General features: G+C 35.2%; 1 protein-coding gene across 10 annotated transcripts in view; it reads right to left on the reverse strand.

Annotated features, from left to right (window-relative positions):
* Window positions 1-25,507, reverse strand: part of AK9 (adenylate kinase 9) — a 67,527-nt gene that overhangs the window by 20,564 nt on the left and 21,456 nt on the right. For 6 of the 10 annotated variants that reach the window (XM_054061148.1, XM_054061144.1, XM_054061143.1 and 3 more), the window contains 11 exons: window positions 24,899-25,105; window positions 23,035-23,168; window positions 22,210-22,366; window positions 18,889-18,997; window positions 18,377-18,453; window positions 12,879-12,980; window positions 5,282-5,488; window positions 4,273-4,391; window positions 3,094-3,306; window positions 2,238-2,504; window positions 1,036-1,154 (listed from right to left, as the gene is read on the reverse strand). In XM_054061148.1, coding sequence (XP_053917123.1) covers window positions 1,036-1,154; window positions 2,238-2,504; window positions 3,094-3,306; window positions 4,273-4,391; window positions 5,282-5,488; window positions 12,879-12,980; window positions 18,377-18,453; window positions 18,889-18,997; window positions 22,210-22,366; window positions 23,035-23,168; window positions 24,899-25,105 — 1,711 coding nt within the window. Of the gene's footprint in view, window positions 1-1,035; window positions 1,155-2,237; window positions 2,505-3,093; window positions 3,307-4,272; window positions 4,392-5,281; window positions 5,489-12,878; window positions 12,981-18,376; window positions 18,454-18,888; window positions 18,998-22,209; window positions 22,367-23,034; window positions 23,169-24,891; window positions 25,106-25,507 lie in introns of those variants that run through there. The other 4 variants (XM_054061149.1, XR_008448955.1, XR_008448956.1 and 1 more) reach the window with 4 other exon arrangements.

The following is a 25,507-nucleotide window of genomic DNA, read 5'->3' on the forward strand; positions in this document are numbered from 1 at the left end:
TAAAACTGCAGAAAACCAAAGAAGCTACAAAGACTCAGAGAGGATGGAAGAACAGGTGATACTGGATGCTCTGGGAAGAATTTGTGGGGAGGATACTGATCATGATGTATATCGTGATGAAGATTCTCTTCTGCTACACAGTCCCTGATGAAACTGACTTTATATAGTACGATATCACAACACTGTGTGTAATTCTCTGCAGTTTTTTGTCTTGGCGCATTCTTTTTTTCCTAAAACCGATCTCCCTATTTTTACACCATGAAGAGAAAATGGTCCCCTGTCTGAGGGCTGACAAGAGAAAGGTTTGAGGAACTTGTTTATTCTTTTTGAGGCATTTCTCATACTGTTAGGAATTTAAACTTAGTGGTCATAGCTAGCAGCTATGATCTGGATGCAAATGCATGAGATAGATAGGATATGGAAAAAGGGATTTCCCTGCAATTACATTTCCCTGAAGTTACATCCTAAAAAGCCAGTCTGCTTTCTAGGAGTCAGTGATCTTATTTATTTATGCAACAATAATCCACATTTATTTTATGGATGTACGTTCTGATATGAAAGGAAGTCTATTGCAGATACATCATTGGAGTGCAGACTGTGAGTGCACAGGATAACCTGATTCTCTCTTATTCTGAAGATTATTAATACTTTGCTTTCTACATAATATTTACAATATATGGAAACCAATATTTCCAGCTGGATTCCAGCTCTCCATTACATGAAAATATAACTGGTTTTTTTTACACATCTATCCTGTAATCCCACAAAAACTACCCAGTTATTAGGAGGTTTAATCCAATTCAAGTGCACTAATTCCTTTTGTCCAGTCCTGTGCAGAGCACATAGGATATTATATTACTGTCAAAATATCAATCAAAATACGGCAACAAAGCCAAGGCTAAGACTTGATCATGATTCATAAGAAGTACAAGAGTATTTAAGTAATCTCTGCAATAGTCACTTTTAATTGTAGACACAATGGGTGATATACTTCCTAAGATTAATTAAAGAAAGACAGAATCTAATTTTAGTTACCGGAATGGCTCTTTCTTCCACCAGTCAAGAACAATGTTATCAAGGACTTCTGGAGGCAGCACGTCATTATCCATTAGATTTGCTTTGATTGCTTTTTCCTCATCAGTTAACTCCACTTCCTTTACATAAAGAAAATCCACAAAAAAAAAATGACAAAAAAAACCCCAAACAAACCCAAAAACAGAATGAAAGATCTACCTGACACATTTATTGGGTTTTTGACTACGTAAGGTACTGTCTTCACTTGGTTTAAATCAGCAGAAACAAAATAAATTCATTTGCCACATTTCACTGGACTGCATTATACATTTTGGGATATTTTCCATGTGCTTGGGGTTGGGTAATTCCCTAGAGTTGGGACAACTGCTGCTGTATGAGTTTTAATGAAACTCATGGTAGACTCATATTTTATGGGTCTTCCTTTTGCTACTGTTGTTGCTGTAGACATTCTTGATACCTTTCAGGTCCTTCACTACTTTCCCATTGCTCTAAATGCCCATCTTCCCACTACTGTGCCTGAATATTATTTCTGCATGCTGCCCCTGTAGGCTGCTTCCTCCTGCACACTTCTTTAGATCCTGTAGTAGGATATCTTTGAAGGTTTTTGATGAGTAGTAACTTGAAGGAACGTGGCAGGTATCAGGAGAACAAAATAACCAGCTCTTAGCATGTGGTGCAGAAACTTATTTCTTCCTCAAGCTTTCAAAATTGGATGAACTCCTATTTGTATTGTATAGGAGGTAGATTTTCCATTTCTTCATACTATGCAATTTTTGGAAGATTTATATGCTGTGTACCTATGCTGAGACTTCTCCACACAAAAAAGGCTTTTATCACATCCATTGCTCTCTAAACAAGAATTAATTTGCATTGAAACTTTGTCTGTTTTTCCCAATATATCACTGTCTAAGAAAAGAAATCACTCTCTCCTGATAAACATACATGTAAATGTTTGTTGTTCAGAGAAACTACACACCATAAGAGGTGTCTGTCTCTACTATTTAGATAAAACCCGACACCTAGTTCTTGGAAACCTTTTGAAGACTGTTTGTGGCATACATAAGAAAATATTGTAAAGAACTATTATTTAATCAAGTATAATATAAGTGATTTTTATCAAGCTAGAATTTTATTGGAAATTCCTATTTTGTTCTCAAGATGGTAATTGTGTGTATAGACATAAAAAAAGATCAGATTATTACCTGTTTGCTTTTTTTAGTCTCAGTTTCAGTCATGGGCTGAGACAAGTCTTCCAGTTCCTGTGATAGAATTGGCGTTTTATTGTCATCTTCTTCAGGTTCTTCATCAAAATGGGGCCCAATTTTCTTTTTAGTCTTGGGTAAGATCAATTCCTGCAGATATTCTTCAAATTGAATATGGAAAATGCCTAATTTGTCTGCTATCTGTCGTGCACAAGTAGTTTTACCGGATCCATGAGTCCCAAGTAAGCACACTCGTAAGGGAGGAGCCTATAGAAAAAAATTTGGAATATTTTGTAACAATTTGGAGTCTACAGTGCATCCTCAACAGTTTTTCACTTCCAAAATATCATTATAAGAATTGCATCAAACCCAGTCATATATTATTGCATTTTAATTTTTCCAGGCCTTCTACTGCTGTTCCAAACAGACTCTCTGGAAATACTGAACAAATATGCTATGGCAGTTGTTGCCAATAGGTAAAAATGAAACCTCATTAGACAATTCTGGTAAATATTCCCACCTTTTACCCTTCTTCTACTTACAAAAAATACTTAAAGATAGTAAAAACAAAAAACCCCAATATGTGTGATTTTTAAATGACGTCTGATGATTACTGTAAGCCTTTATAATCCTCCTCTCTTTTCTGCTTAATTTGCATCATTAATTCAATGTGTTAATTTAAGTGTACACTAAAAAGTCACCAGGGAAGCAGTGTTTTTATTTGTTTCAAGGGATTGCCCGATATAGTTATTGTTACCTAGTAAAAATCAGCAGTACTAAACAATTATAAATGGGAATGAGAAACAGTGATTTTAATCTGTTGTAATCTGCTTTAAATAATTTTGAAGATTCTTACTTGTATTGGTTCATTGTGAGCCACATACTCCTCAGGGTTCTTGAGAAATTTATCTCTGTACTCAGAAGTTGAAAAGTAATAAATCTTTTCTCGATATTTAGCTGCATGTTCAGTGTCTCCCGGGTAAAGGACAAAGTTCTCTTTCAGGCTGACTGGACAGAAGTGTTTTGTGTCTCCCATATGTCTTTGATTTTCCTTAGTTTTTTCTTCATCCTGAAATTATTATGAAAATTTTCAAAAACTATTTGAATTCAGCAGCTCATTTAGATAAAGTGGATTAAGTAGGTGAGATTAAGTAGTGTCAAACACATCAACGGAGTTCAGTGCGAATGGCATTCTCAAAATAGTTTGTAAGCTGAATATAAGAATATGAAAATATACACTTTAGATTCAGAGTCAGAAAACAAATTGTCAAATCTAGTGAGACAATTATTGATAAAAGAATGACCATTTAAAATTTGAAATGATAATCGAGTTAGCTGTTAAACACCAAAATTAGGCTAGAAGTATCTATAATAAAATCTTTTCCTGCTGTGTTCTTGAAACTCACTTCCTGTTTCTTCTAAAAGTGCAGGAGTAGACATCTTCACAAAAAGCAACGAGAGCTGGTGTTATGAAGTCAGATTACTTATCCAACAAAAATTCATTTCTAAAAAATCTATTTAATACTGCTCCAGTACAGTATATGGACACTCTGTACTGTTAAATTTGGGAATGGGCATCTTCCAATATGGGATGAAAATAAAAGAAAAGCTAGACCTTTAATTTCATTAAGGTGGGTGTTTGAAAATTATCAATAGCTAATTATCAATAGAGGATTGCACATCAGGACTCTGCATCTTCTGATGTTTACATGATGGCTCACGGAATTACTGTTAGTTGATAGAAATCAAAGTTCACATTTGTTTCTTTAATAAAACCCTTCTTTGCTATCTGGCAAAACTAGGTACATTAATTCTCTCTTTTAGTATGGGGTATTCACACTTCTCACTGGAGTACAACTGCCAGAACATAGGAGTACCATGAACGTGTTCCTGAAGCGTATGCATTATTCCGTAAGAAAGTGGAAACTGGATCATACAAAACCAGGTGCAAAATCTGATTTATCTGGGGTTATGTTCAAACTGAAAATAAATGAGTTATGACAAAAGCGTAAATGGACAAAGCTAGCATGCTTACTTCTTCATCTTCATTTTCTTCTTCTTCAACTTCTTCATCTTCTCCTGCAGCAGCCAGATCTTCTGCTTCCTCATTTAAGTCTTCAGCAGATAATTCCCAACCATGATATTTAAAAGGTTCTGAAAAAGTTATATTTTTTTCTGTTTAATTTTTCATTTGGCTATGCCAGAATATATTCTCTTTGTCCATGGAGGTAAGCATATATGTGAAAGGAAATCATGACGTCTGTTTCATTTCTCTTATTCATAGAACAAAACATTCTTCCTGCCTGCAGTAATCAATGTAATGCTTCCCCCCCAAATGGAAATTCTACCAGTTGTTTTTTGACTGAAATAAATTGGGATTGTCAATGGGAACTTGTAGTACAGAAGTATTATACAACAACAGGCAGATAGTGCCATTACTGTTCACAACAGTTTTTTTCCTGTCATTCATCTGGGAAAATCATCAGTCAAATTTTATTTGATTATAAAGCTAGCACAACTGATGTTTTGTTAATAAAACACTTGCATTGTAGTAAAGATAGGAAAAAAGTAATTTGCAAAAAAAATATCAATACTGTAACAATACAGTCTTGAAACACAATCTATTCAGGGGGGTAGATCAGATTACACACCCTGAAAGTCTCATTGTCTTCAATGAATATCGTCCATTAGTAAACCTTTGTTATCTGTCCATTTCTCAAACCAGTATCCTGAGCAAGTAACTGAGGAAATATGCTGTTTGAATATTTAGCAAGATATTATGTACATATTTGTATAGCTATATATGTATTTTTCAATTTAGATAGATAGATAGACAGACAGACAGATTCATTCCCCATTCTTCCTGTGTCTTAAAGGCTGCTACTGTGCTTTTCAGCTCATACAACATGTCTTGGCCCCACTTCATGTGACTAACACAGAACTCAGTATAACCTTCCCCCTCCCCTACCCAATACACTCGTCATACAAGCTCTCAAAAAATTCCTCTTGGTAGGTTAACGTGTACTATAAACAGTATTACTTACTTTCCATAAACAACACAATTTCATTAAGCAGACTTTCTGGAGTTTGCTCAGCAATCTCTAAAACAACAATCTGAACTTGAGATGACAGCTTGATTTCTGACTCCACTTTTTGCCAGTCATGCATGAAAAGGTCAATCTTCTTTTTAATTATTTCCATTTCTGGTATATCTGGGAAATCATCCTCTGCAAACTCAGGTAGTATGATTTCTGAAAGTCAAATAGTATATAGAAGGCAGTGCTCCTCTAAAATGTTTTACATTTTTAAATTATCATTGTTCCTTAGGATTATTTTTATGTTCCTCAAATATGGTGACATTTTTTTTAGTGCTGCTTCCCCCCCTCCCCCGTAATTATGAATTATTATATAACTAGTTTACAAAGACACTTTGAATATATCAAATTAATCACGTTGCTATAGTATATACTGATGCTTCTCCAGGAAAATTACCAATGTCAAATTTCTTAACTAAATTGGCATATGGTTGTTCAAATCATCACACAAATAAATATAATGACTCTTTCTGTAAAGAAATATAAGGAATATACATTAATTTTAAAATTATGATTTAATGCTGAACACGTTTTGACAGGCTATCCATATGGTCATGCCTTACACGAAACATGGCAGTGTAAGAAGAAATAATGAGTAAGAAAACTAGCATATACTGCAAAGAAGCAACTTCATGTTCTGACTTGGTTCAGATTCAGTTACTGAAGTTGCCGTAGGTGTTCAGATTGCGTGTTAGGTTACTGTTCTTTTCCAAGTGAAGTATGTTCTCTTTGAGTGAATAGAAATATAATGCATACTACTAGGTGTTTTTGTTCTCCAGCATAAGATCTCAAACGTTCATTTACTAAAAGGCAGACAGATGCATAAAGATCAACACGGCAAAATTGCAGAGAAAATAGACGTAGGGGAGAAAGAAAAAAGAAGAGACTAAACAGAGGAGTCCACTTGAGTGTAAATGTCAAGGATCTGAGGGATGGTATTGAAGACTGAAATCCTGAACTGATAAAGGTAAAGCAGTGAGCTAAAAACTCTACATCTTAAATTACAAATGATACCTCTTATCATAACTAACAAAGGAGGCAAGAGGGGTACACAGAGAGTATGATCCACCTTCCAAAAGTGACCTGTAATGGGAATATCTCAATTCCTGGATAGTTGATGTTTAATCTTTGCAGAGATGCTGAACATACTTTTGCCAATTACATGAAATAGAAACTGTGGGGGTTAAACAGCTTGAAATTTAAATCTATTGGTTCAGAGAACTGGAATACTTCCGTTTTACAACCAAGTCTGCAACAGAGTTGAAAGAGAGAATTAATTTCTTCTGACTCTGGTGCCTCATTTGTGTAATTTAGTCACTAAACGAGGTGTCTTAAGAGTTATGAACGCATCTTTCCAATTCTGCATTGCTATAAATGTATAGAAATTAATGAAAAGGTTATCTGTTATATCTTCAGAGACAATTTGGTCATACCTGTGTAATGAAAAATTAAAGTTTACAGCAGATGATGGCATAAATAAGGCACTACATATGCATTACAAATGTACTGAATACCATAAAAGAACTGGTGCCAATTTCAAAGAAAAGATACTTCTCTCCTCATTCATGATAACTTTAAAAACTCCAAACAAGATAGTACTTGAAACATCTATTTGTAGTTTTTAAATCTTAAAATTTGTTTTCAAATACTAAGAATTCCCATTTCAAATAAGATATTCCATTTCAAATAAGATAACTTTTGCTCTTTCCAGCAAAATGGATAAACATATAAAAAGTACTATGATAACTCATTGTTCAAGAAGAAATGGATATTGCCTCTATTTATGCTACTAACTGCAGGGAAGCCATGCAGGCGTTGAAGGCTGAAGGTCCTTCAAAAAAACAGAGGAGTTGCATCATACTTGAAAGTCACTGTGTTATTCACAGGATTCTCAGGAACAGCTTCTCTTACACTGTTGGCAAAAACCCTGCAAGAAGCAGCAGTGCAGGTTTACCATGTTCTTGGAGCATGACTTTGTGTGCTGTTCCATCTGTGCTTTCTTAGATGTGTACTTATATCTGAAGAATGCACTTACTTTTGCAGACAAAGGCATGTTATACCCAGATATTGGTGCTATGAAGCAACAGAGATGAATGTACGTGTGGAGTAATTCTAAGAAGTACCAACAATGAGATGCAAAAGTCAATCCCTGGAGGCTAGAATCATCTGGAGCTATACTACGATAAAAACTGTGGATGCAAATCCCATCTGCCAGCCAATACACTCCAGCGCTAGGAGTATAGAAATGCTCATAATAACAGTAATACAAATAGGAATGAATAAATAGCTGAAAAATTTAGAAAAGTATGTATTATAGCTTCCCTCTGTGGATAATTCAACCGAGAAACTCACACAAAAAAATTTGGTTTTAATGAAGCCATGTCTGCATACAATAACTTTAATCTCTTAAATACTTTAATCTCTTAAAATACATTGTGAGGAAATCTGTAGTGTAAGTTGTTTAAGATCAGAAAAGTCCGAGCCTGTCTTCTAACACTGTCTTATGGAAAGAAAACAAAAGTTAGAGAAAGAATGCATTACAATAAATAAATTCCCAGGTACTACTCATGGTAAACATAACAAGCCCATACCAAATGTGTTGTGATACTTGGTGAGCAAAGTAACAAAGGGGTAACTGCTTCCACCACCATCCATTCTGCTGAAAAAGCCAGAGGGAATTAAAAACTTGATATTGGCACATTAAAAGAAAAGAAGGATACTCATTGGTTCCTAGGGCTGCAGTTAGGATCCATTTAAACACCGTTAGCCCTGGGAAGTCCTGAGACGAGGTTCTGTCTCAGCTAGAAGAAGATACAGAGATGCCTAGATGATGCCATCTCCACCTTGTCCTTATTAAATCATGAACACTTTCTGGCAGCAGCAATGGGATGGTGTTGCTGCAGTTCCCATTCCCTGCACTCATATAATTTGCAACCCTGATTTTCTTCTTTTTTCTTATCATTTTTCTCTTGTGCTGTGTTTAATAAGTCTGATATGGCACCTTCAGCTAACAGCCAGAAAAGCAGTTGAGAGCAATGACTTAAGTCATCTGCTATTACTATAAAGTTAGCTGGGACTTCCCGTATATGCTGCATTTGTCTCTTGCCAGAAATGAAACTGCAAGAGCTTGAGCAGCGGATGGAGTGATTTTCTACTTTGCTATAATTTTTCCCTCCTCTTTTTATTACTGTCTTGTTTTGAATTTGAAAGAGCAGGAACAGATTTTGACACAAGCAACAACAGGTTCAGCCTATTCCAATGAACTTCTACTGATTTTTACAAAAAAAGACCATTACTACTATTTTTCCTTATGTAACTTCCTACGCGTAAAAAGGAGACATATGACTAAACATGAAAGCCTTACTTAATGCCTTGTATATTAAAAGCTTTGGGCATTTTCTTAAAGATACAAAATCCCCAAAACATTAAAAACACAGTGTTTCATGGTTACTCCCTGGCCTTAAGCAGGCCAGTGAAATTGCAGCATGGGAATGTTCGTTTTGAGTTTGCACCAACCTGAAAAATCCAAACAATTTTTCTGGCTTGTGAAGAGTTAGACTGCCCTGTTACAATTTTCCTCTTTAAGAAAACTAGTATTTCCTCCCAGAACTGAACGCCTCTCAATCTTCTCTTGTGGAATATTGAAAAAATCCACAATTTTTTAAATTTAATTGCCTAGCTTTTCTTTAACATGCTGCCAACTAAAACATCACCTGGAATTGTCAACTGCAGCTCAAATAAGTGAGTGGCTGCAGGACAAGGGACACATGCAACAATTATTCTGACTTGCTAAGCTACCTATGAAGCCATTATATCAAAGGTAAGCGCCACTACCGTCTTCTAGAAAAAAAGCAAGCCAATGCCCCATCTCCAGGGAGTTAAATGCCAAAAAGCTAGAGTTAGGGACTCCTTTTATCGTCTGCCCAATTTTAAAAGATGCAGGGTTTCAAATACATGCCTCCTTTTGACATTCCTTCATGGCTCTCTAAGGTTGCCCTCTTGCAAGTTTGCTACTTGTGCCTATTTCTACAACCCTTAATTCCATGTATTCCATGCCCATGGTCCGGGACCCCATGTAAGCCCTCCTCCTGGCCGGGGTGGTGGGACCATCTCTCTGACTGCTGAGACCTGTCCTGGTGACCACATTACCACACTGTGCTCCCAGTTCACTGTTCCTCTAGGAGCAGCTGCCCCTCACAGTGTCCTGACATGCTGTCACCAAGACGAAGTGCAAAGCTTTATTTTAATTGAGCCACTTAAGAGGTTAACAAATAAGCATTTTGGCAAGTATTTTTGTGATCTTTTATAGCGAAGAGTACTTAAACCATTCCCTCTCTTCTTTTTACAGCTTTGAACATTGCTATTAGACTGACACTTCAGTGTCTAGCCTTCCCTATATTTGAATGGTTATTAGTCCAAGCATAAAACAAAAGTGCAAAAGGGCACTTAAGCAGGAACACAGAGCAGGTTTCAAATAGTCTGATCTTGGTTTAGAAATTAATTTTTTCTTGAAAATGTTTATAAACATTCACATTTTACTAAACTACACATTCATTCTATACATGTCATTACATTAATTATCCCCTGCAATGACGTTTCTCACTTGCCACAATTTTAAGTAGGAACATGAAAATACCTTCCTTTTTATGTACATTAAAAGATGTTGTGTAAATGTCACAATTAATTAGGTTGCATGCTGCAGTGATGTGTTCCAAATGAGATAAAGATGTAGCCAGGTAAAACCTGCTTAAATTTGGGCACCACTAATGTGTTATGTAACGATGATTCCATTAGGAACACAGATTTTAAGAAAACAAGTGAAGGATACATTAATAACTAGGTTACACTAACTGCTTTTTGCACGTGTTATCCCTGGCACATTCACTCTGTACAAATCACGTGTGCTGCCTCGTGAACCACAGCCCTATTCAAAGCAATAGCGTATGGAAGACAGTAATGGGTGCTGTCTGGATCTAGCCTTCAAAAGAAGGTCTTTTATAGTCCTGCCCTTTAAAAACCTCTCAATTCTGAGTAGGTCATGAAACCCTGGCAATATACAGGCAGAATAATGGATTTAAATGAATATTTGACATCATCTGAGACAGAATATTGAACATGGTAACAAATCTACTCAATAGAATGCTTCCCACATGAACCTTAATCTCAGAAACACAATTCATGTTACACCACTCCCAGTAGGCTGTATTTAGCAAATGATGGACCAGCACGTTTCAGCTTTGATTCTCTACTTTAGACATGTAATTACATGAGGTTACCTCTGAGAGTCTTCTTGCTTAAGAAAACACATCCAGAAACAATTATTACATATTTAAAGAGTTTTTTAATAGATTACACAGGTCTAAGTAACCTGCAGAAATTTTCTGCTGTAAAGAGGGGAGTAGTAACACACACACACACACACAAAAGAATAATTTCTAGGGAAAAGGTAAAACCTTTTGAATAACCCAAGCATTATTTGGTATTGGTTCAGGCATTCGAACCTTATTGTGACATAAAAATGTTGCCTCCCTGGCATTTGCTTTGTTTCAAACCTGGTCTTAGGGACCAAAAATACTGAAAATACTTTCAAGTAAGTAAGGCAGCTGTACCTATGCTATTAGATCTAAGTTACAATAATTCTACTTGCAGAGGTGATTACTGTGAGAAGATATTTTTAAAGAAATAAGAAACATAGTCAAGAAAAATACTTGAAAAGCAGTAATGTTTTAAAAATAAATGGACCTAAAAATGCAAACAAGTTCCCTTCAGAGGAAATGGTGGTCCGCCTAACGGTCCTGTTAATTTTTTTTATTTATCACAGAGGTGACAGGAAACAATCCTCCCCAGCCCTAAATCTGGAGCCCTTGCAGGGAATGCCTATATGGCAATCTCTCATGCTCTTTGCTCTGTGTCTTCTTTGCTTTTACTGAGCATAGTTACCATAGAGACAAACAATCCTCAGAGGATTTCTCCCCACCCGTTCTCCAAGTGAGCTGCTGGGGAAGGAAATGCTTTAGTATTTTTATTTTTCCAATGTTCTGCTAGTATTAGATATGACTTGTTCCACCCTCAGTCCATATCCAGCAACAAAGATGATTAAAAAAATCCTTCTTTCCTCCCTTCTCAAAACCTGCCAAAGCTGAGATAAGGACATAAGAAACCTGCACGTCTTCTTCATTAAGTTTTGACTATCAAAACAAACAAAAAGGCAAAACATAGGATACCAGTGACCCTTCCATTCCTTAGAACTGATATGTATTTCATTATGAATATATTTTCATTTGTCTTTTTGAAACAGACCTTACAGCTTGTTTATACAGACTTTTCATTACTTACTTATACATACCAGCTGCCAAATAATTTTCAGCATATCACAGTGAATTATACTTAGTAGATAAACTTGTTGTGTGTACTGATTTATGGTGTTTGGAAGAAAAAAAGCAGTTCAGTTTACAGATTAAGTTGATTTTTTTCTAATACATAAAAATGTGTATATTCAACAACTTGCTATTTAAAAGAAAATGTTTTATGTTGGATTCACTTATCTTTTGGACTTTAACATAGTCTAAAAATTCTAGAGGATAAAAGCTAAAATGTATCTTTTAAAAACTAAAGTTGACCATGTCCATTAAAGATGAGTTGCCTTCAAAGTGGTTGGTTTGGTTTTTCTGAGAGAAGGCTACTACAGGATTTAATGTATCTTTTCATTAGCTTATGGTTCTACGGAGTTCCATGTGCTGCAGAATTTTACCTTATACCGAAAAGAAGAAAACATGACTCTGAAGTCTAGCAGGCTGTCAGCAAGCCAATGGATGACTAAGAAAAACCCATCATTCACATCTAAAGTTAAAAATCATCCATTCCCATTTTTCCTAGGATCCCTTGCTACAGGGAATGGACTAGTATTTATGCTTAATGTGATATAATATTAATTTGAAAATGGTCTGTAGAAGTGGCATTTGTTAAAAACACGTTTTTAACATAGGTGTTTGTGAATAGTGCAATTTAATTATTTCCTCTTTTCTTTCCCCATTTTTTCCAGATATTTTCTTCTTTCTACTTTTTTTTGGGAGGGGTTACACAATCCATGAGAGTGATTTTCTAAGGTGGTTTTTTTTTCCTCTGATTTCCCCCCCTTATAATTTCATCCAGTAGAGAGTGTTCATCAATTTCTGAATTCAAGAGGTTATGTCAGCCTGGAATTTCGTCAATACTCTATTTATTATTTCCATAGATCCTTGTACACATTTATTAATTTGCTATTCAGGCAGTAGAGGCAACAGTGGGAGTTTGTTGTTTTTCAAAGAGCACACAGCTGGTGCATTATTTTTAACTGGAAATAACAATGAGCCCTTAATTACATTTATAGCTGTTTAAACAACTTGAACCTGACTATTCCACTATAAACTTCTTTAAAAGAAAAAAGTTAAGGTAAGGAATTATGGTTACAGCCAATTTTCAAATATAGTAAAAGCCCACAGAAAAGGAAAGTGTACAATTCTTGATATTAACAAGCAAGAGAGATTATATCTGCCACAAGGCCAACCTGTAGGTTTAGATTCTCCTTCATCATGTGCAGAGTCACTGGACTGTTCCTGGGATATTTTTTCAGTTTCAGGTGGAAGCTGCTCATCATTGTCTTCAAATTCTGTGGGCACAAATAAAATGAATAGCAACTTCAACAAACCCATTGAGGAATGATGGAGGCACTATACAAATGAAGACATTTTTGGATCACATTGCAAAACTTATATTTGATCACCTGCAAAAAAGTAATTATTCAATTTAATGCTCAGTTATTGAAGACAGACCAAAACACTTTAAGATCAGCTACCTGATCTGCAGCGAAAAGCAGACCATCTATTAGATGACACATGACTAAGAATAAAGTGAAGTACTTTAATTCAGTGCTTTTATTAAGAATATTTTTCATTCACTATAATTTAGGTGTTCTGTGCTCCAACCACGCTCAAATCCAAGACCATGTAAAGAAGTGCACTTACTGTTCTACAGATAAGCTCATATTAGGCAGAAGTGCTTCTGACTTGAAAAAAGGCTACTGCACCTGGAGGCTGGTGTAATTTTTGTGACTGTATCAGTCAGTCAATAAAGAATATTACTTTTACAACAAGCCTTGTTTTGCTTATGTCCTTACAGTAAGTCCTTAAGTAAGAAAATAAATACCAATAAATACCAAAATAATTACCATTATAAGAGTAATAAAACACCACTAGTGTGTTATGATTACCCAAAACTGAAATTATATTAAACAAGAATGTATTTTAAAATCTGAAATTCAATTCGTTTTCATGAACATCTCATGTCTCTTTTTTTTTGGGGGGGGGGCAAATAAACCACAAACATAATGAAAAGCAGGTTGGAAACACTGAATTTCTGATTAATGTAGAATCAGGAAACTTTATTTCATAAACAAGCATCTGCTTCTTGCGTGGTTAGCAGGCAAAACCCACAACCTTTAGGGTGTGTCAAATTGAGAAAATTCCTCACTTATTCCAGCTTTTTATTTCCTTTTGATATATACAGGATTGTAGTCAAGCATAAAGAGTTTTGACGCTCTGTAATAAATAAATCAAGAGGCCATAATACACACAAAGAGGAGAACGATATTCAGGAAAGTGTGTGCAAAATGGAAGACACTTTATTAAGGCCATCAACATGCAAATTTTCACACACATACATAAATTAATCCCAGACAGTCCTACAAACTTCAGTGGAAATAGCTGTGCCACAGAGGCTAAGCATGTTTAAATTTTTACATTGTGTATAAGCATTTGAGAGATTTAATTTACAAGATTGGTGTTGGATAGATTCAAGGAAGATGGATGGGCAGATATTAAACAAAGTAAATGATGAAGATGTCCTTTTTCTTACAGGTGTCCAGAAAGTGACGAGAGCTTTCAGAGAGACTGATAGCTCTAATCATAGGCTTTTGTTCTTTTTTTCTGCAAAGGAATGCATAGCTGTATTAGTCAAATATCCTTATTGCTTTATATCCTTAGCCTTTATTTCTCTGAATGAAACACAAAGAATTGAAGAACTGAAAGCCTTTGGGATCTAATTGAGGTTGTTCACAACCTTTCTGTTCCAAATTTTGAAATATCCCTGCCTAAAATGCTTTGATTATGGATATTAGAATGCAATTATCATATCTGGCTTATGAAGGAGGCCAGAAAGTGGCTTTGAAGATCATGCTACTTTGTTCAAAGACTGAACAAACTGTGAAATTATTATCACTACAGCTTGCTTTGATGTTTGTGGTACAAGTAATTTGCTCTCCCCTGTCTGCAGATTAATAAACTGCCCTTGTTCAGACTCCCACTGAAAAGCCTCCAGTCAGAGGTAAAAAAAACACACAACAAATGAGGATGCAAGCCAGCCAACAAAAACAAAGGAAATTTATTCAGAAACTGTATGACTGAGCACACATTCAATTCCTGGTAAAAGCTGTAATTATAATTGATTCCAAAAAGCATTTCTTTTCAGACTGAAGAGGAAATGTCCTAACATGCACAGGTTTAATTACTGTTTTATTTTTTGTTGTTGCTGTTTAAAATTTCTTAGTTAAACACAAGTATCAAAATAAAAAAAGTAAGAAAATAAAACAAAAGCTTAAGAGATGGCTACTGATTCCACACTCCACCATCTGTAGTATGAAAAAGGGGGTGTTTGGATTAATATTAAAGAGATTACTAGAAATATAGATATCAGCAGCTGTGAAGGACAAACACGGGAGGCCACGGCTGGAATTATCAGCTCCAGTTACCCATTTATTTCTTGCAAGACCATCTGCCCAAATAGCAAGAGTAGCAGAAGAGACATCAGTTAAGACCAGGTTGTACTAAGACACCACCCTGAGCTATGGTGTGACACAGGCATATGAGACACAGGCATCGTCGAGTCTGCCATAGGAAAGGGGTGATCCTTGGCAGAAAAGCAGGGCCGCCAAATAAAGTACAGAACATAAAGTCTTAAACCATGACAACTGTTTGCTTCAGTGGATAAGGTGATAAACTGTATGGGATATTTTCTTACCGAGAAGTGGCAGGAAAGAAATCTGCCAAGTTTTACCTCAGAAGACTGGAATGAATCCAGATCCACCTGAAGCTGTCTGCAGTGCCTGAAATAATATTCTCATGAAGTCATATAGATGTCTTCTAGTATAAATAAATCCATGTTCATGCAAAGCTGCTGCAAAAATGCTTAAACAAAGTAAGAAATTCCTGAAAATAATATAAGCTCAGAATAATTGTGTCAAGGCACATGAAAAAAGATGTGGGGCTACAATTTTCCACTAGATATGACAAATGAGTTACCACATAACCTGTTTTGTGTTTCTTCAATAGACATTTTCAGCATTGAATTTAACTTCCTAACCCACTTAAATAGATTTGTTAAACTCACCCCATGTCTTTTTTTCCATTTATTTTCACTCTCATTAAGGCACGTGTAAGTACCTTGCTCATTACTGGAAGCTTTTTTTTCCTTTTAAATACAAATGAAATTATAAATTTGAATATGCTCAGTCCTGAAGCAATCCCAGTTATTTCAATGTCCCACTGAGATTACAAAATTTGCAGTTATTAAAATGCACGTTTATTTATATGAAACATCAAAAGAGTATGATTTGAGCTCTGGAGGGGTTTTTTTTGAGTTTTCATTTTTATACCATAACTGCTACATTAAAAAACCCAAACTGTAAACATATAATTCATTTATATATTTGTAAAGACATGTCACATGGGAGAAGAGCTGCAGTCAATGTTCTGTTGGCACTACAGGTGAAATAAAACAGCTGTCAGGCTAAGAGCAGCATGAGTGAAGTGTTTTGGTGAGTCAGTATTTGATTATTGAAATCAAATGTAGGCGTAGGAAAACACAATTTTCTCTGAGCAAGGACTTAACACGTGTTAAGAGCACAAGATACTAGTACTTCTATCATTAATAATTGTTGTTTTCATATGCTCACATAAAAATGAGTTAGATATTCAAAACTATGATAAACTTTGTTGTCTGAGACAGACAATAGCGTATTTGTGTAGAACTCTTTATATTTATTACTTTAGAACTCATTCACTTCAGATAAGAGCTATGTGTTTAATTAGAAACTACAAAAAGTTATAATGTTGAATTTTTTAAAAGTTTATATGCAATTTAAAGAGCACTACAAAACTACAGCATATTTTTTCAGAGAGTAAGTAAAATGTTACTTAATTAAAAATTAAAAGCATGTTATCATACTCAGTCTATCTTATACTAACTTTACAACTTAGCCCTTGTTGTATGTAAGCAAAATAAAAGCCACTCTGGATAAGATAGAAAGTCTGCGTGAGACATATTGACAATACAGAACATAAGCCTGGCCATATTATTTTTATACAGAAGCCATTGTGTTAGATTTGAAAGGAAGACAGTAATGGCAGTGTAGGCCCCCACTGCTGAGAGGAAAAAAAACTATGGGAATTCATGCACTTCAGTTTTTAATTTCAGCTCCTTGTCTTGGGTGATTATTGAGGCTACGTTGGAAACATATGTTGGACAGATGCTCATGCATGGTACTCTACCTCGACAGCAGACCCTAATCAGACAGCAACATTCTTCTAAGAAAGTAGGCAGTGACCAAAGAAGGTAAAAAGTACAATCCTGCAACTTTTTTGACTGTTGAGGTTTAAAGACATTGCAACTAACTGGAATTAATTCTGAACATCAACCCAATTGACAGAATTGTCTGAGGTGCAAAAATCCAACCTATTTGTGACAATTGGCCTGTTCCCAAAACCTCACTCCTCACAGATTATTCACTCTTGCCAGGACGTTTACATTTTCACTGCTGCAAACAAAGTATAGCACAGTGCTGATATGAACGTAGGATCATTACAGGAAATAGTGACTGCACAAAAATAATATGCTGTTCTGTCAATACCGAAAGAAGTAAAATAAGAAAGTCTTTACCTAAAACGTTTTATTAATATTGTTATTACAGTGAAAAGCTTCATGTAATAGACATAGTTTCTGGGTTTTTTTATGTGGTTAGGTTATGTATTTAAAGGCTAATCTTCATAAGCACAAAGGAGGAGAGGAACAATGACAGGTAGAGCACCCCAATAACCTAATCAGAACATAATCTTGACTTGGCTCCCCTGAGGGTCATTAAAAGAGGATGAAGGCATTGTCTGGGCATGAGATCTATTGAGATGAGTCAACCAGAGAGGGTCTCACTGGCTGATGGGGATTACTGCCTATGGAGTATAAGATTCATTGGGGATGCCAGGAAAAGCAGTTTGGGATTGTGAGAGACTTAGAACATCGTGAGGCACTTCCGAGAAGGACCAAAGGCAAAGAGAAGAAGGGGGTCAAAGACGATTGGGGAGGAACAAACATGGATAACAGAGTAGGAAGAGGATGAAAAGGGAAATGGGAATACATGCTCAGACTCATTACTGCATTACTCCACCGGGACATGGAACTGCAGCAGCCTCATCTCTACTGGGCTACTGGACTCAGCGATTCATAATGTATGTTGCTACCAGATTCAGCAACTCTTCATGCATGTTAAGAGAGCCTCTCCTGAAATGATTCCCATCCCTTTACTTGCTTGAGACTGAGCTTCCTGGAGGACAGAGTTTTGCCTTGATCCTATTAGCTTTTGGCTAAGTTCTATCAATGTTTTCTAACTTGTGAGGGAATACAGATTTTTTGATAAATAGGAAGTTTCAATATAACTAGTAACCCACTTAGAGAAGATACTAGGGAAGACAGTCCTCTCCTTTGGATTTATCGAAAACTATAACTGTATTGTTTGATTTAATACACATCTCTGTTCTGTAACATCCATTAAGAATGACACACAGAAAGGAGTTCCATATCAGTGAAGGAAGCAGAGATAGTAATATAAAGTCAATATAAAGTCATTTTCCTAGATGCTGAATGTGGAAAGGAAATTAAAACTAAATTCTGCATAAGAACAAAATTAAGAAATTATCTGAAACACATAATTAGATAAAACAGAAGTCAAATGAGACACACCTTCATCTTCATCTTCATCTTCATCAGCTCCTAGAAACTGCTTTTCCTCTGATGCCAGTGTTTCTTGCATTTTTCTTCTGTAAGCAAAAGATTATTTATCTTAAAACATACAAATAATACTGAAGCAAGTTGCAGATACATTAAATGTAAAGTAAAGATGAGTAAATATACTGTTGTGAATGGAAATATAATTTGCTTTGTACAAAATAAAAATCAAATATATTTTATCATGTAAAATGTTATTGTTTCATTGCATCAAAAGGCTGGACTAATGAAAGGGCTAATGAAAGACTAATGAAAACACACTTAGCGAGAGAATCTTCCACCACCATATTTACTGTTCTAAATAAGACACTCCCCAAAGTTAACACATATTGGATTATTTCCTATACACCACAACTAGTCTTAGTGTACTTTTTTTGCTACATTTGTGTTGATAAATGCGCTGATACCGTTAACACAAAGTAAGGCTAGAATTTTCTTTATATGTTCAGATATTTGGAATATTTTACCTTACTTCTTCTTCTTTCTTTTTTAATGCTTCATCTGTTAGTCTTCTCAAAATCTTAGAATTAATTTCATCCCTATTTGCTAAGTATGTTCTGTGTAGTATACAGGCTCCTGCAGTACAATTACACAACAGTAATGAGTTTTATGCATCTGTATAAAACTAAAGTTATTTGAGTTAGGAACATTATTTAATAAATTACAGGCAACTTTCCTACTTCTTTTTAAAGCCAAGAAAAGGCATATATTCCACTGAAATGTTATACTGTTAATTTCTAAGGTTTTAGAGCTTTGTTTCCAATTTCAAGCACGTAATAACCCAAGTCTGGGATAAAGGAAGGCTATGATGAAGGCCGTAGGCAAGACAGCACGGAAAGGATTTCTCTTATATTTTTGTATGTCATGGTTTAGTCTGGTATTTATTTTGTTTGAATGTATGAAGAAAACAGAAGAAATAATTGAAAAACATTAAAGTAAAAATATACATTATGTACATACCCGTTCTACTACAACTAATTGACAGAAATAAGGAATAGGCTGTTCCTACTAGGAACTCCAGTGACTTATTTACTTTGGCAAATGGATTTATGATATAAGGCTGTGTGGCTGAAATACATTTCCATCAGTGGAGTTATGCCAGTTTCACCTTACTTTACTCATATTTGTTCCTCCCATATCACACATGATTACTATCATCTAACATAAAATGTACTTCTATCTAAAGTTAAACTCTGAGAAACATGTTACTTAACTGGTAGGAACACTGGCGTTCACTTGAAGCAAATGATAAATTTGTGTGGATGGTTTATACTTTAAACAAATACTTGCAAGTAAATGTGTTTTTGAAAAAGGGAGGTTGAGTAAAGGGAATTTAAAAAAAATTTACTTGGTAAACACATCGTTAGATAATTCTGTTCTGGTATTCTGCAAAAAACTTTTAAGAGTTTTCAGTAGTTTTTCCTGGTGGCCCAGGCATGCACTTTTCCATCTTTGTGTTTTCACAAAGTATTATGAGAAGCAGCAATGCCAAAGAGCATTGATTTATAATATTTCATTATTCGGTGTCCAAATGACATTGAGCTGAAGCAGCTTTAATTACAGAATTATGATGTGAAGAACATCCAGAAGAACCACAATTACTACACTATAACTAATTGTTCTTTCCTCCTTGAGTACATGTGTTCCTCACTCAGAGGATTCATCTGATGAAAGATTTCAGTATTACTTGATCAAATTGAGCCAGTGACCTATAAGCCATTAGAATAAGGGGTAATAAATTAGCAAAGTCCTAAGTGGCTGACCTGGGAATATCTGCTATTGCTGTCAACCAGAAATAAGCTAGTTTGCTAATGGAGCAGGTTTGTAGGTAGGTCAGCTGATTCTGGTTTAAAGAGCATCGTTCTTGCCGTGTCCTGTTTTAATGCAACTGGAAGTCTGTTGGGAAAATCTCTGTGCCAGTACTATATTTTACTTTGATTTGTTATGATAGGCTACAAATAATATGACTTTTATTTAATTTTCACATCACTTGTTTTAAGCTGAGATAGTAGAAATATATGCTTTATAATTTGAAGTATGTTTATTCATTTCCTCCCATCAGTGAATGAAACCTCAAAAAAAAATAGTCATTGATACATATGAAAGCCTGATACAGCTCCAGGGATAAAATTAGGGTATAGACTCATGATCGTTTCATATACAGTAAAATTGGGAATGGTGGATTTCCTTACAAGCCTGAAATCTACTTAACATAGGGCCAAATGGGTTGTATTATAATTAAGAATGCAGGGGGTTTTGCTATCTGGTATAAAGACTAGAACAGTGTAGTTCAAACAGAGTTACCATCAGGGCTGCGAGCACAAAATTTAAGTTTCATGAAGGATCACTCTAACTTCTAGGAAAGTTTTACACTTATGCTTTAAAGAATCTGCTGTCTATCACACTAGAGAAAGAGAAGGTGATTGCATGGAAGAGATGGCTACTAGGAATATAAAATAGATTGTTTAGATCAGAACAAGAAATTGAGAGCTAGATTTTGATAACTAGTGCGAATGGCAGAAAGGTGTACATTGCAGGAAGGAAGCACAAGATTTGGAAGTCCTAGAGAGGTCTTCATTCAAAAGACTCTGCTGCTATGGACTCCAAAGTTGTTCTACTCCCGAAAGAAAAAAACAGGCCAGTTACCATTGACCAGTCTTGAACACAGCTCCCATGAGGAATTGTCAGTTCCCAAAGTGTCTGATACAGAATAAAGCCTTTTGTGAACGGTGAGTCAACCTTTACTCTTATGCAATTAATTTACTAAGTTGTTGAATTCTGAGAATTGAAGAGGAAGTTACCATAAATCTGAAAGCATCTCTCCCATCTCAGCCCTCTTCCTGCAGAAATGGCTAGAGTTTGACTCCTGATGTTTGTTATTTAGCACACTGTATTAGCACTACATTACTGCATGTCAACTACATGAATAAAGTGCTTTTTGTGGTTTTAAGAAAGGACAACGCACTGTGTCCCAACAACTAGGTTCATGAACATTTCAATATGCTTGAAATATCTGAGAGGGAAAGATGAGGCACTGAAATGCAATTTGTCCTTATGTTCTTTCTGGAAGTATCTGAGATAAGGTCTTTAATGACAGGAAGAGCAAATATGACTTTCTGGCAAACACTGCATCTAGAACTTTCTCACAGAAACATTCGGTCTATGTTTAGACTATATATGAGCTCCAGCCAGGATGGAAGACTTTTAGTTAAAATGTTTAAGGTGTTACAAAATTTCACAAAGCTCTGTGACTAAGAAGTTAGATCCCGTAGCTAAGTGAGGCTGTGAGTCGTGACATGCTTCTGAAAAGCTCTGATTTTCTTTTTTTAAAAAATAAGAAGTCAGTTCAGAGTAAACTATGTAAGTCTCTGAAGTAGATAAAGTTCATATCTGTAATGTGATTTCACAGCTGGGAAACTGGACTGAAAGACACATTACAGGCTGGTGGGCAGCCAGACACAGAATACAAGTCTGAAATGGCAAAAGTCCAGTGGTCTTTACTGCTGATTGTAAGTAGAAGGAAAATGTAAATAGGATTATAAATAGGAGTAATTTTCTTAACTGCTTTTGTAAAGCATTCCTGTTTTCAATTCTGTGTAATTCCCTTAATCCAGATTGAAAGTAATCTTGGGTACACTTTGCTGATTCACTGTTTTTTGACTCTTGAGATCCCTGAAACTTTATAAATGGGACATAACTACTAGTTTTTCTTATAATTGTGCTTTATATAAAGATATCAACACAGAAAAAAATAAAAGATTAAGTTTCATTAGTGTGCACTTACTAACCATCTTTTTCTGTATTCTTCAGACAGACTATAGTGTCAGGTAGAAGTCCTTTTTCTGATAAAGCTAACCAGTGATCTACTGACAGAGGGTAGTTATCCACCACCCATCCTCCTTTTTCTGGAGCACCAGGAAACCTGTCTTTGCTCTTCTTCATAAGCTGTTAGAAAATGTCAGGTTCAGTAACATAAAAAAAGATTAAGATAGTTTGTGAGCTGTTCAAAAAGACTGCACAATACAAAATGATTTTCTAAATATTATGGGTTTTCCATATTGTCATTTCAGGCATTTAAAAAGTAAGAGATTTATAACTTCATATGTTGAAATGAAGTAACATTTTAAACAAGAAGAGATTAATGTGTCAGTAACATTTTCAGGTTGCCTATCAAAAATTTGGGATACAATTTTGATAGTTACAAATCAGTGGACAAATTTAAAACAATTCAAAATTCTTGGATAAACTTTCATATACAATTATTTCCAAACACTGGTAACTGGGTTTGAGCTCTTTAACAGTGGCTAAGATTATAAGAATATGGTAAGCATACAGTGGTACTTCCCTCAGATAATTCTCTTAACCTTTAACAATTTATAGCCCAGCTACTTTGCAAGACAGAAATTATTTGTATATATATTAGTCCTCAATAGATTTGTCTTCTGTGATATTGCTCAGCCTCTCCTCAATCCTATGTAAGTTTTCAGACTATGTGACATAAACTAAACTGATCTTTAAAATGGAAAATTTAAGAACTTATATCAATAATGTATTAGCTGTTACAAGCTGCTTTTAGAAAAACGTGATTTATTACATAGTACTCGTCATTTTACCTCTGTAATAGCTCTCTCCAGTGCTTCAGCATATATTTCAGGTGACGGTGTAACTTCAGAGATGGATGCACTTTTTATGGCTTCTTCTACCATTGCTTGAACTTCTGGGTGGTCAGCAGTTACCTCTGACATGCCTAGTAACATAGATTTGTTTGAAATGCTTCACAAAATTCTGACATACTTATTTCCTCTGGTCAGGAATAACTGCTAGGCAATTAAATCCAGCCACTTCATAATTACCATGCAGCAGTCATTTTAAGCATATTACACAATCATACTGAGAAAGAATCAAATACCAGTTCTTCTGAATGCAGTTCTGGAGGGTACTTCACAAAGATAGGCTATAAGGTCTTGGTTTGCTCTTTTATTACACCCCCACTTCCCTCTTTTAAACTGTACAGTATTTTCTGCCACTAAGTGAAATATTATTTCAATATGAATGGAATGACATTTGTGTAGTAGAACAGTTAGGCACCTGAAGTACCTGAGAATTTCCTTGGATTTGATTTCTCTTCGATTCCTAAATCAAAAGGTTGACCAGACTAATTGAAAAATCAATACAAATTATAGATCAAGACAGCATATTGTCAACAATCAAGAAGCCTGCACTCCCTGAGATGGACAGAACATTTATACTGGATCCATATTTTGTTAATAATTGCTGACACAATGGACTGTAATTGTTTAAAATCTTTTTAAAGGAACAATCATAGTTAGTTCACAGTTTACATATTAATTTGATAAAATTTGGTGAAGAACTGTTTTAAGCAACTGCAATATCTACTATGTGAAGAGCATAATTTGGGAAAAAAAAAGCCATATTTGCTTTCTGCACTTATGCCAAGATTTTTCACTGATTCTGTTGATATTTTTTACATGCATGCACAAATTTACACATTATCAGCTTATTTTTGCCAACTTACAAGCTCCATGTAAAAGGCACAATATCTAAGCCCAACCCAAACCCAAACAGACTTCACAGTTATCATAGCTAAAGATATAATTTTCTGCTTCTACCATTCAAGAAACAGATCCTTCTTTAGTGCTCACTTCAGTATCTTTTGCAGGTATAGAGTGTCATAAATCAAAGGAAGAATATAACTGAAGGAGTAAACGTTTTTCCTTAAAAAGGCAAAAAAAAAGTGTCAACACTACCTCACAATCCACATTTATTTAATTTCCATTTTAGATCCTTATAAGTATATTTAATTAATGTCCATTAATTGGATCTACCTAATAATCTCTCCTCCTTGGTTAAGATGAAATATCAGTCTGTTCTGTTCCATTCTGCAACATACTGAAAAAATACTACTATTTGTAAACCATGTCAGGCTTACAAACTTATTTGATTTGTTTAAGTATATTTCAAAGGGTCAATTAAAACTTAGCATACTTTTAAGTTTCCCTTTTGTTTTCAAGTGCCAAAAACTCCCACTCCTGAATTCAGATCCTCTCCATTTTTTATTATTTATTTTTTGTGTGTGAATTAACACCTATTTTCCTTATGTATTAAAAATTCGGATACAGTCTTATTCTATAAAAAGATATGTAAGTGAAAACACCAAACTTTTTGTCAAAATACATGCTTAGCTCCTATAACAGTCAGTTGGAGCTCTTTCCCCTGTACATTAACTTATTATTAAGTTAATATATTTCAATGGGTTAATATATTTCAATGATGACATTACCCATTTCATTTCAGGTTTTGCAAAATAGCAGTACCAGGAACAAGGAAAAAAAATTAAAATAGTCTTACAAGTGAAAATGAGGAAATATAAAAGATAATCTTTCACTTTTTTTAATTTGCAAGACACACTGAAGGCATCAAATGATGTGCTTAAAATAGCTAAGTTTTACTTTTTACTTTTTTGGGTAAGGGAAGATTCTGTAGTACTCCTCTCTTCCAAGTTCACTCCCTCTCCAGTATTAGTGCTTTCTTCAGAATCATCTGCTTCTTTGATACCGCTATGTTCTTGCAAATTTCTCTTTTCCAAGTTTAATCCCTCTCTGTTATTAGTGGTTTCTTCAGAATCATCTGCTTCTTTGGCACTACTATGTTCTTGCAGGTCTCCTGTAGTTATGAATATGTATTAAACTCACAGAAAAGTAGATTAGTAGAAAACCCTTTTATACAAATACTTCACTACAAAATCCATCTGACTAAAGCAGCTACATCTCAGCCTCCTCTTCATCTGCAGCCTCCCCAGCCTGTGGAATACCACAACGCACCTCCTAGAAATCACAAGCATTTTTCCAGCCCTAGTAAAGGCAAGACTAACACCCATCAGTCTGTGAGGCACAAATGGCTCTCTAGCTGTACCAGATCTTATATGCCTGGTGTCCCCCCTAAAAGAAAAGAGATCAAAACTATTAAAAAAAAAAAAAAACCAAAAAAACCAAAACAAAACAAAAAGCAAAACAGAAAAGAGTTTAAAAATACACAACACGTTCTGAACAGTTCAACAGATTAAAT

Source organism: Cuculus canorus, chromosome 3 (assembly GCF_017976375.1).
Source record: "Cuculus canorus isolate bCucCan1 chromosome 3, bCucCan1.pri, whole genome shotgun sequence".
In the NCBI taxonomy this organism is placed as follows: Eukaryota; Metazoa; Chordata; class Aves; order Cuculiformes; family Cuculidae; genus Cuculus; species Cuculus canorus.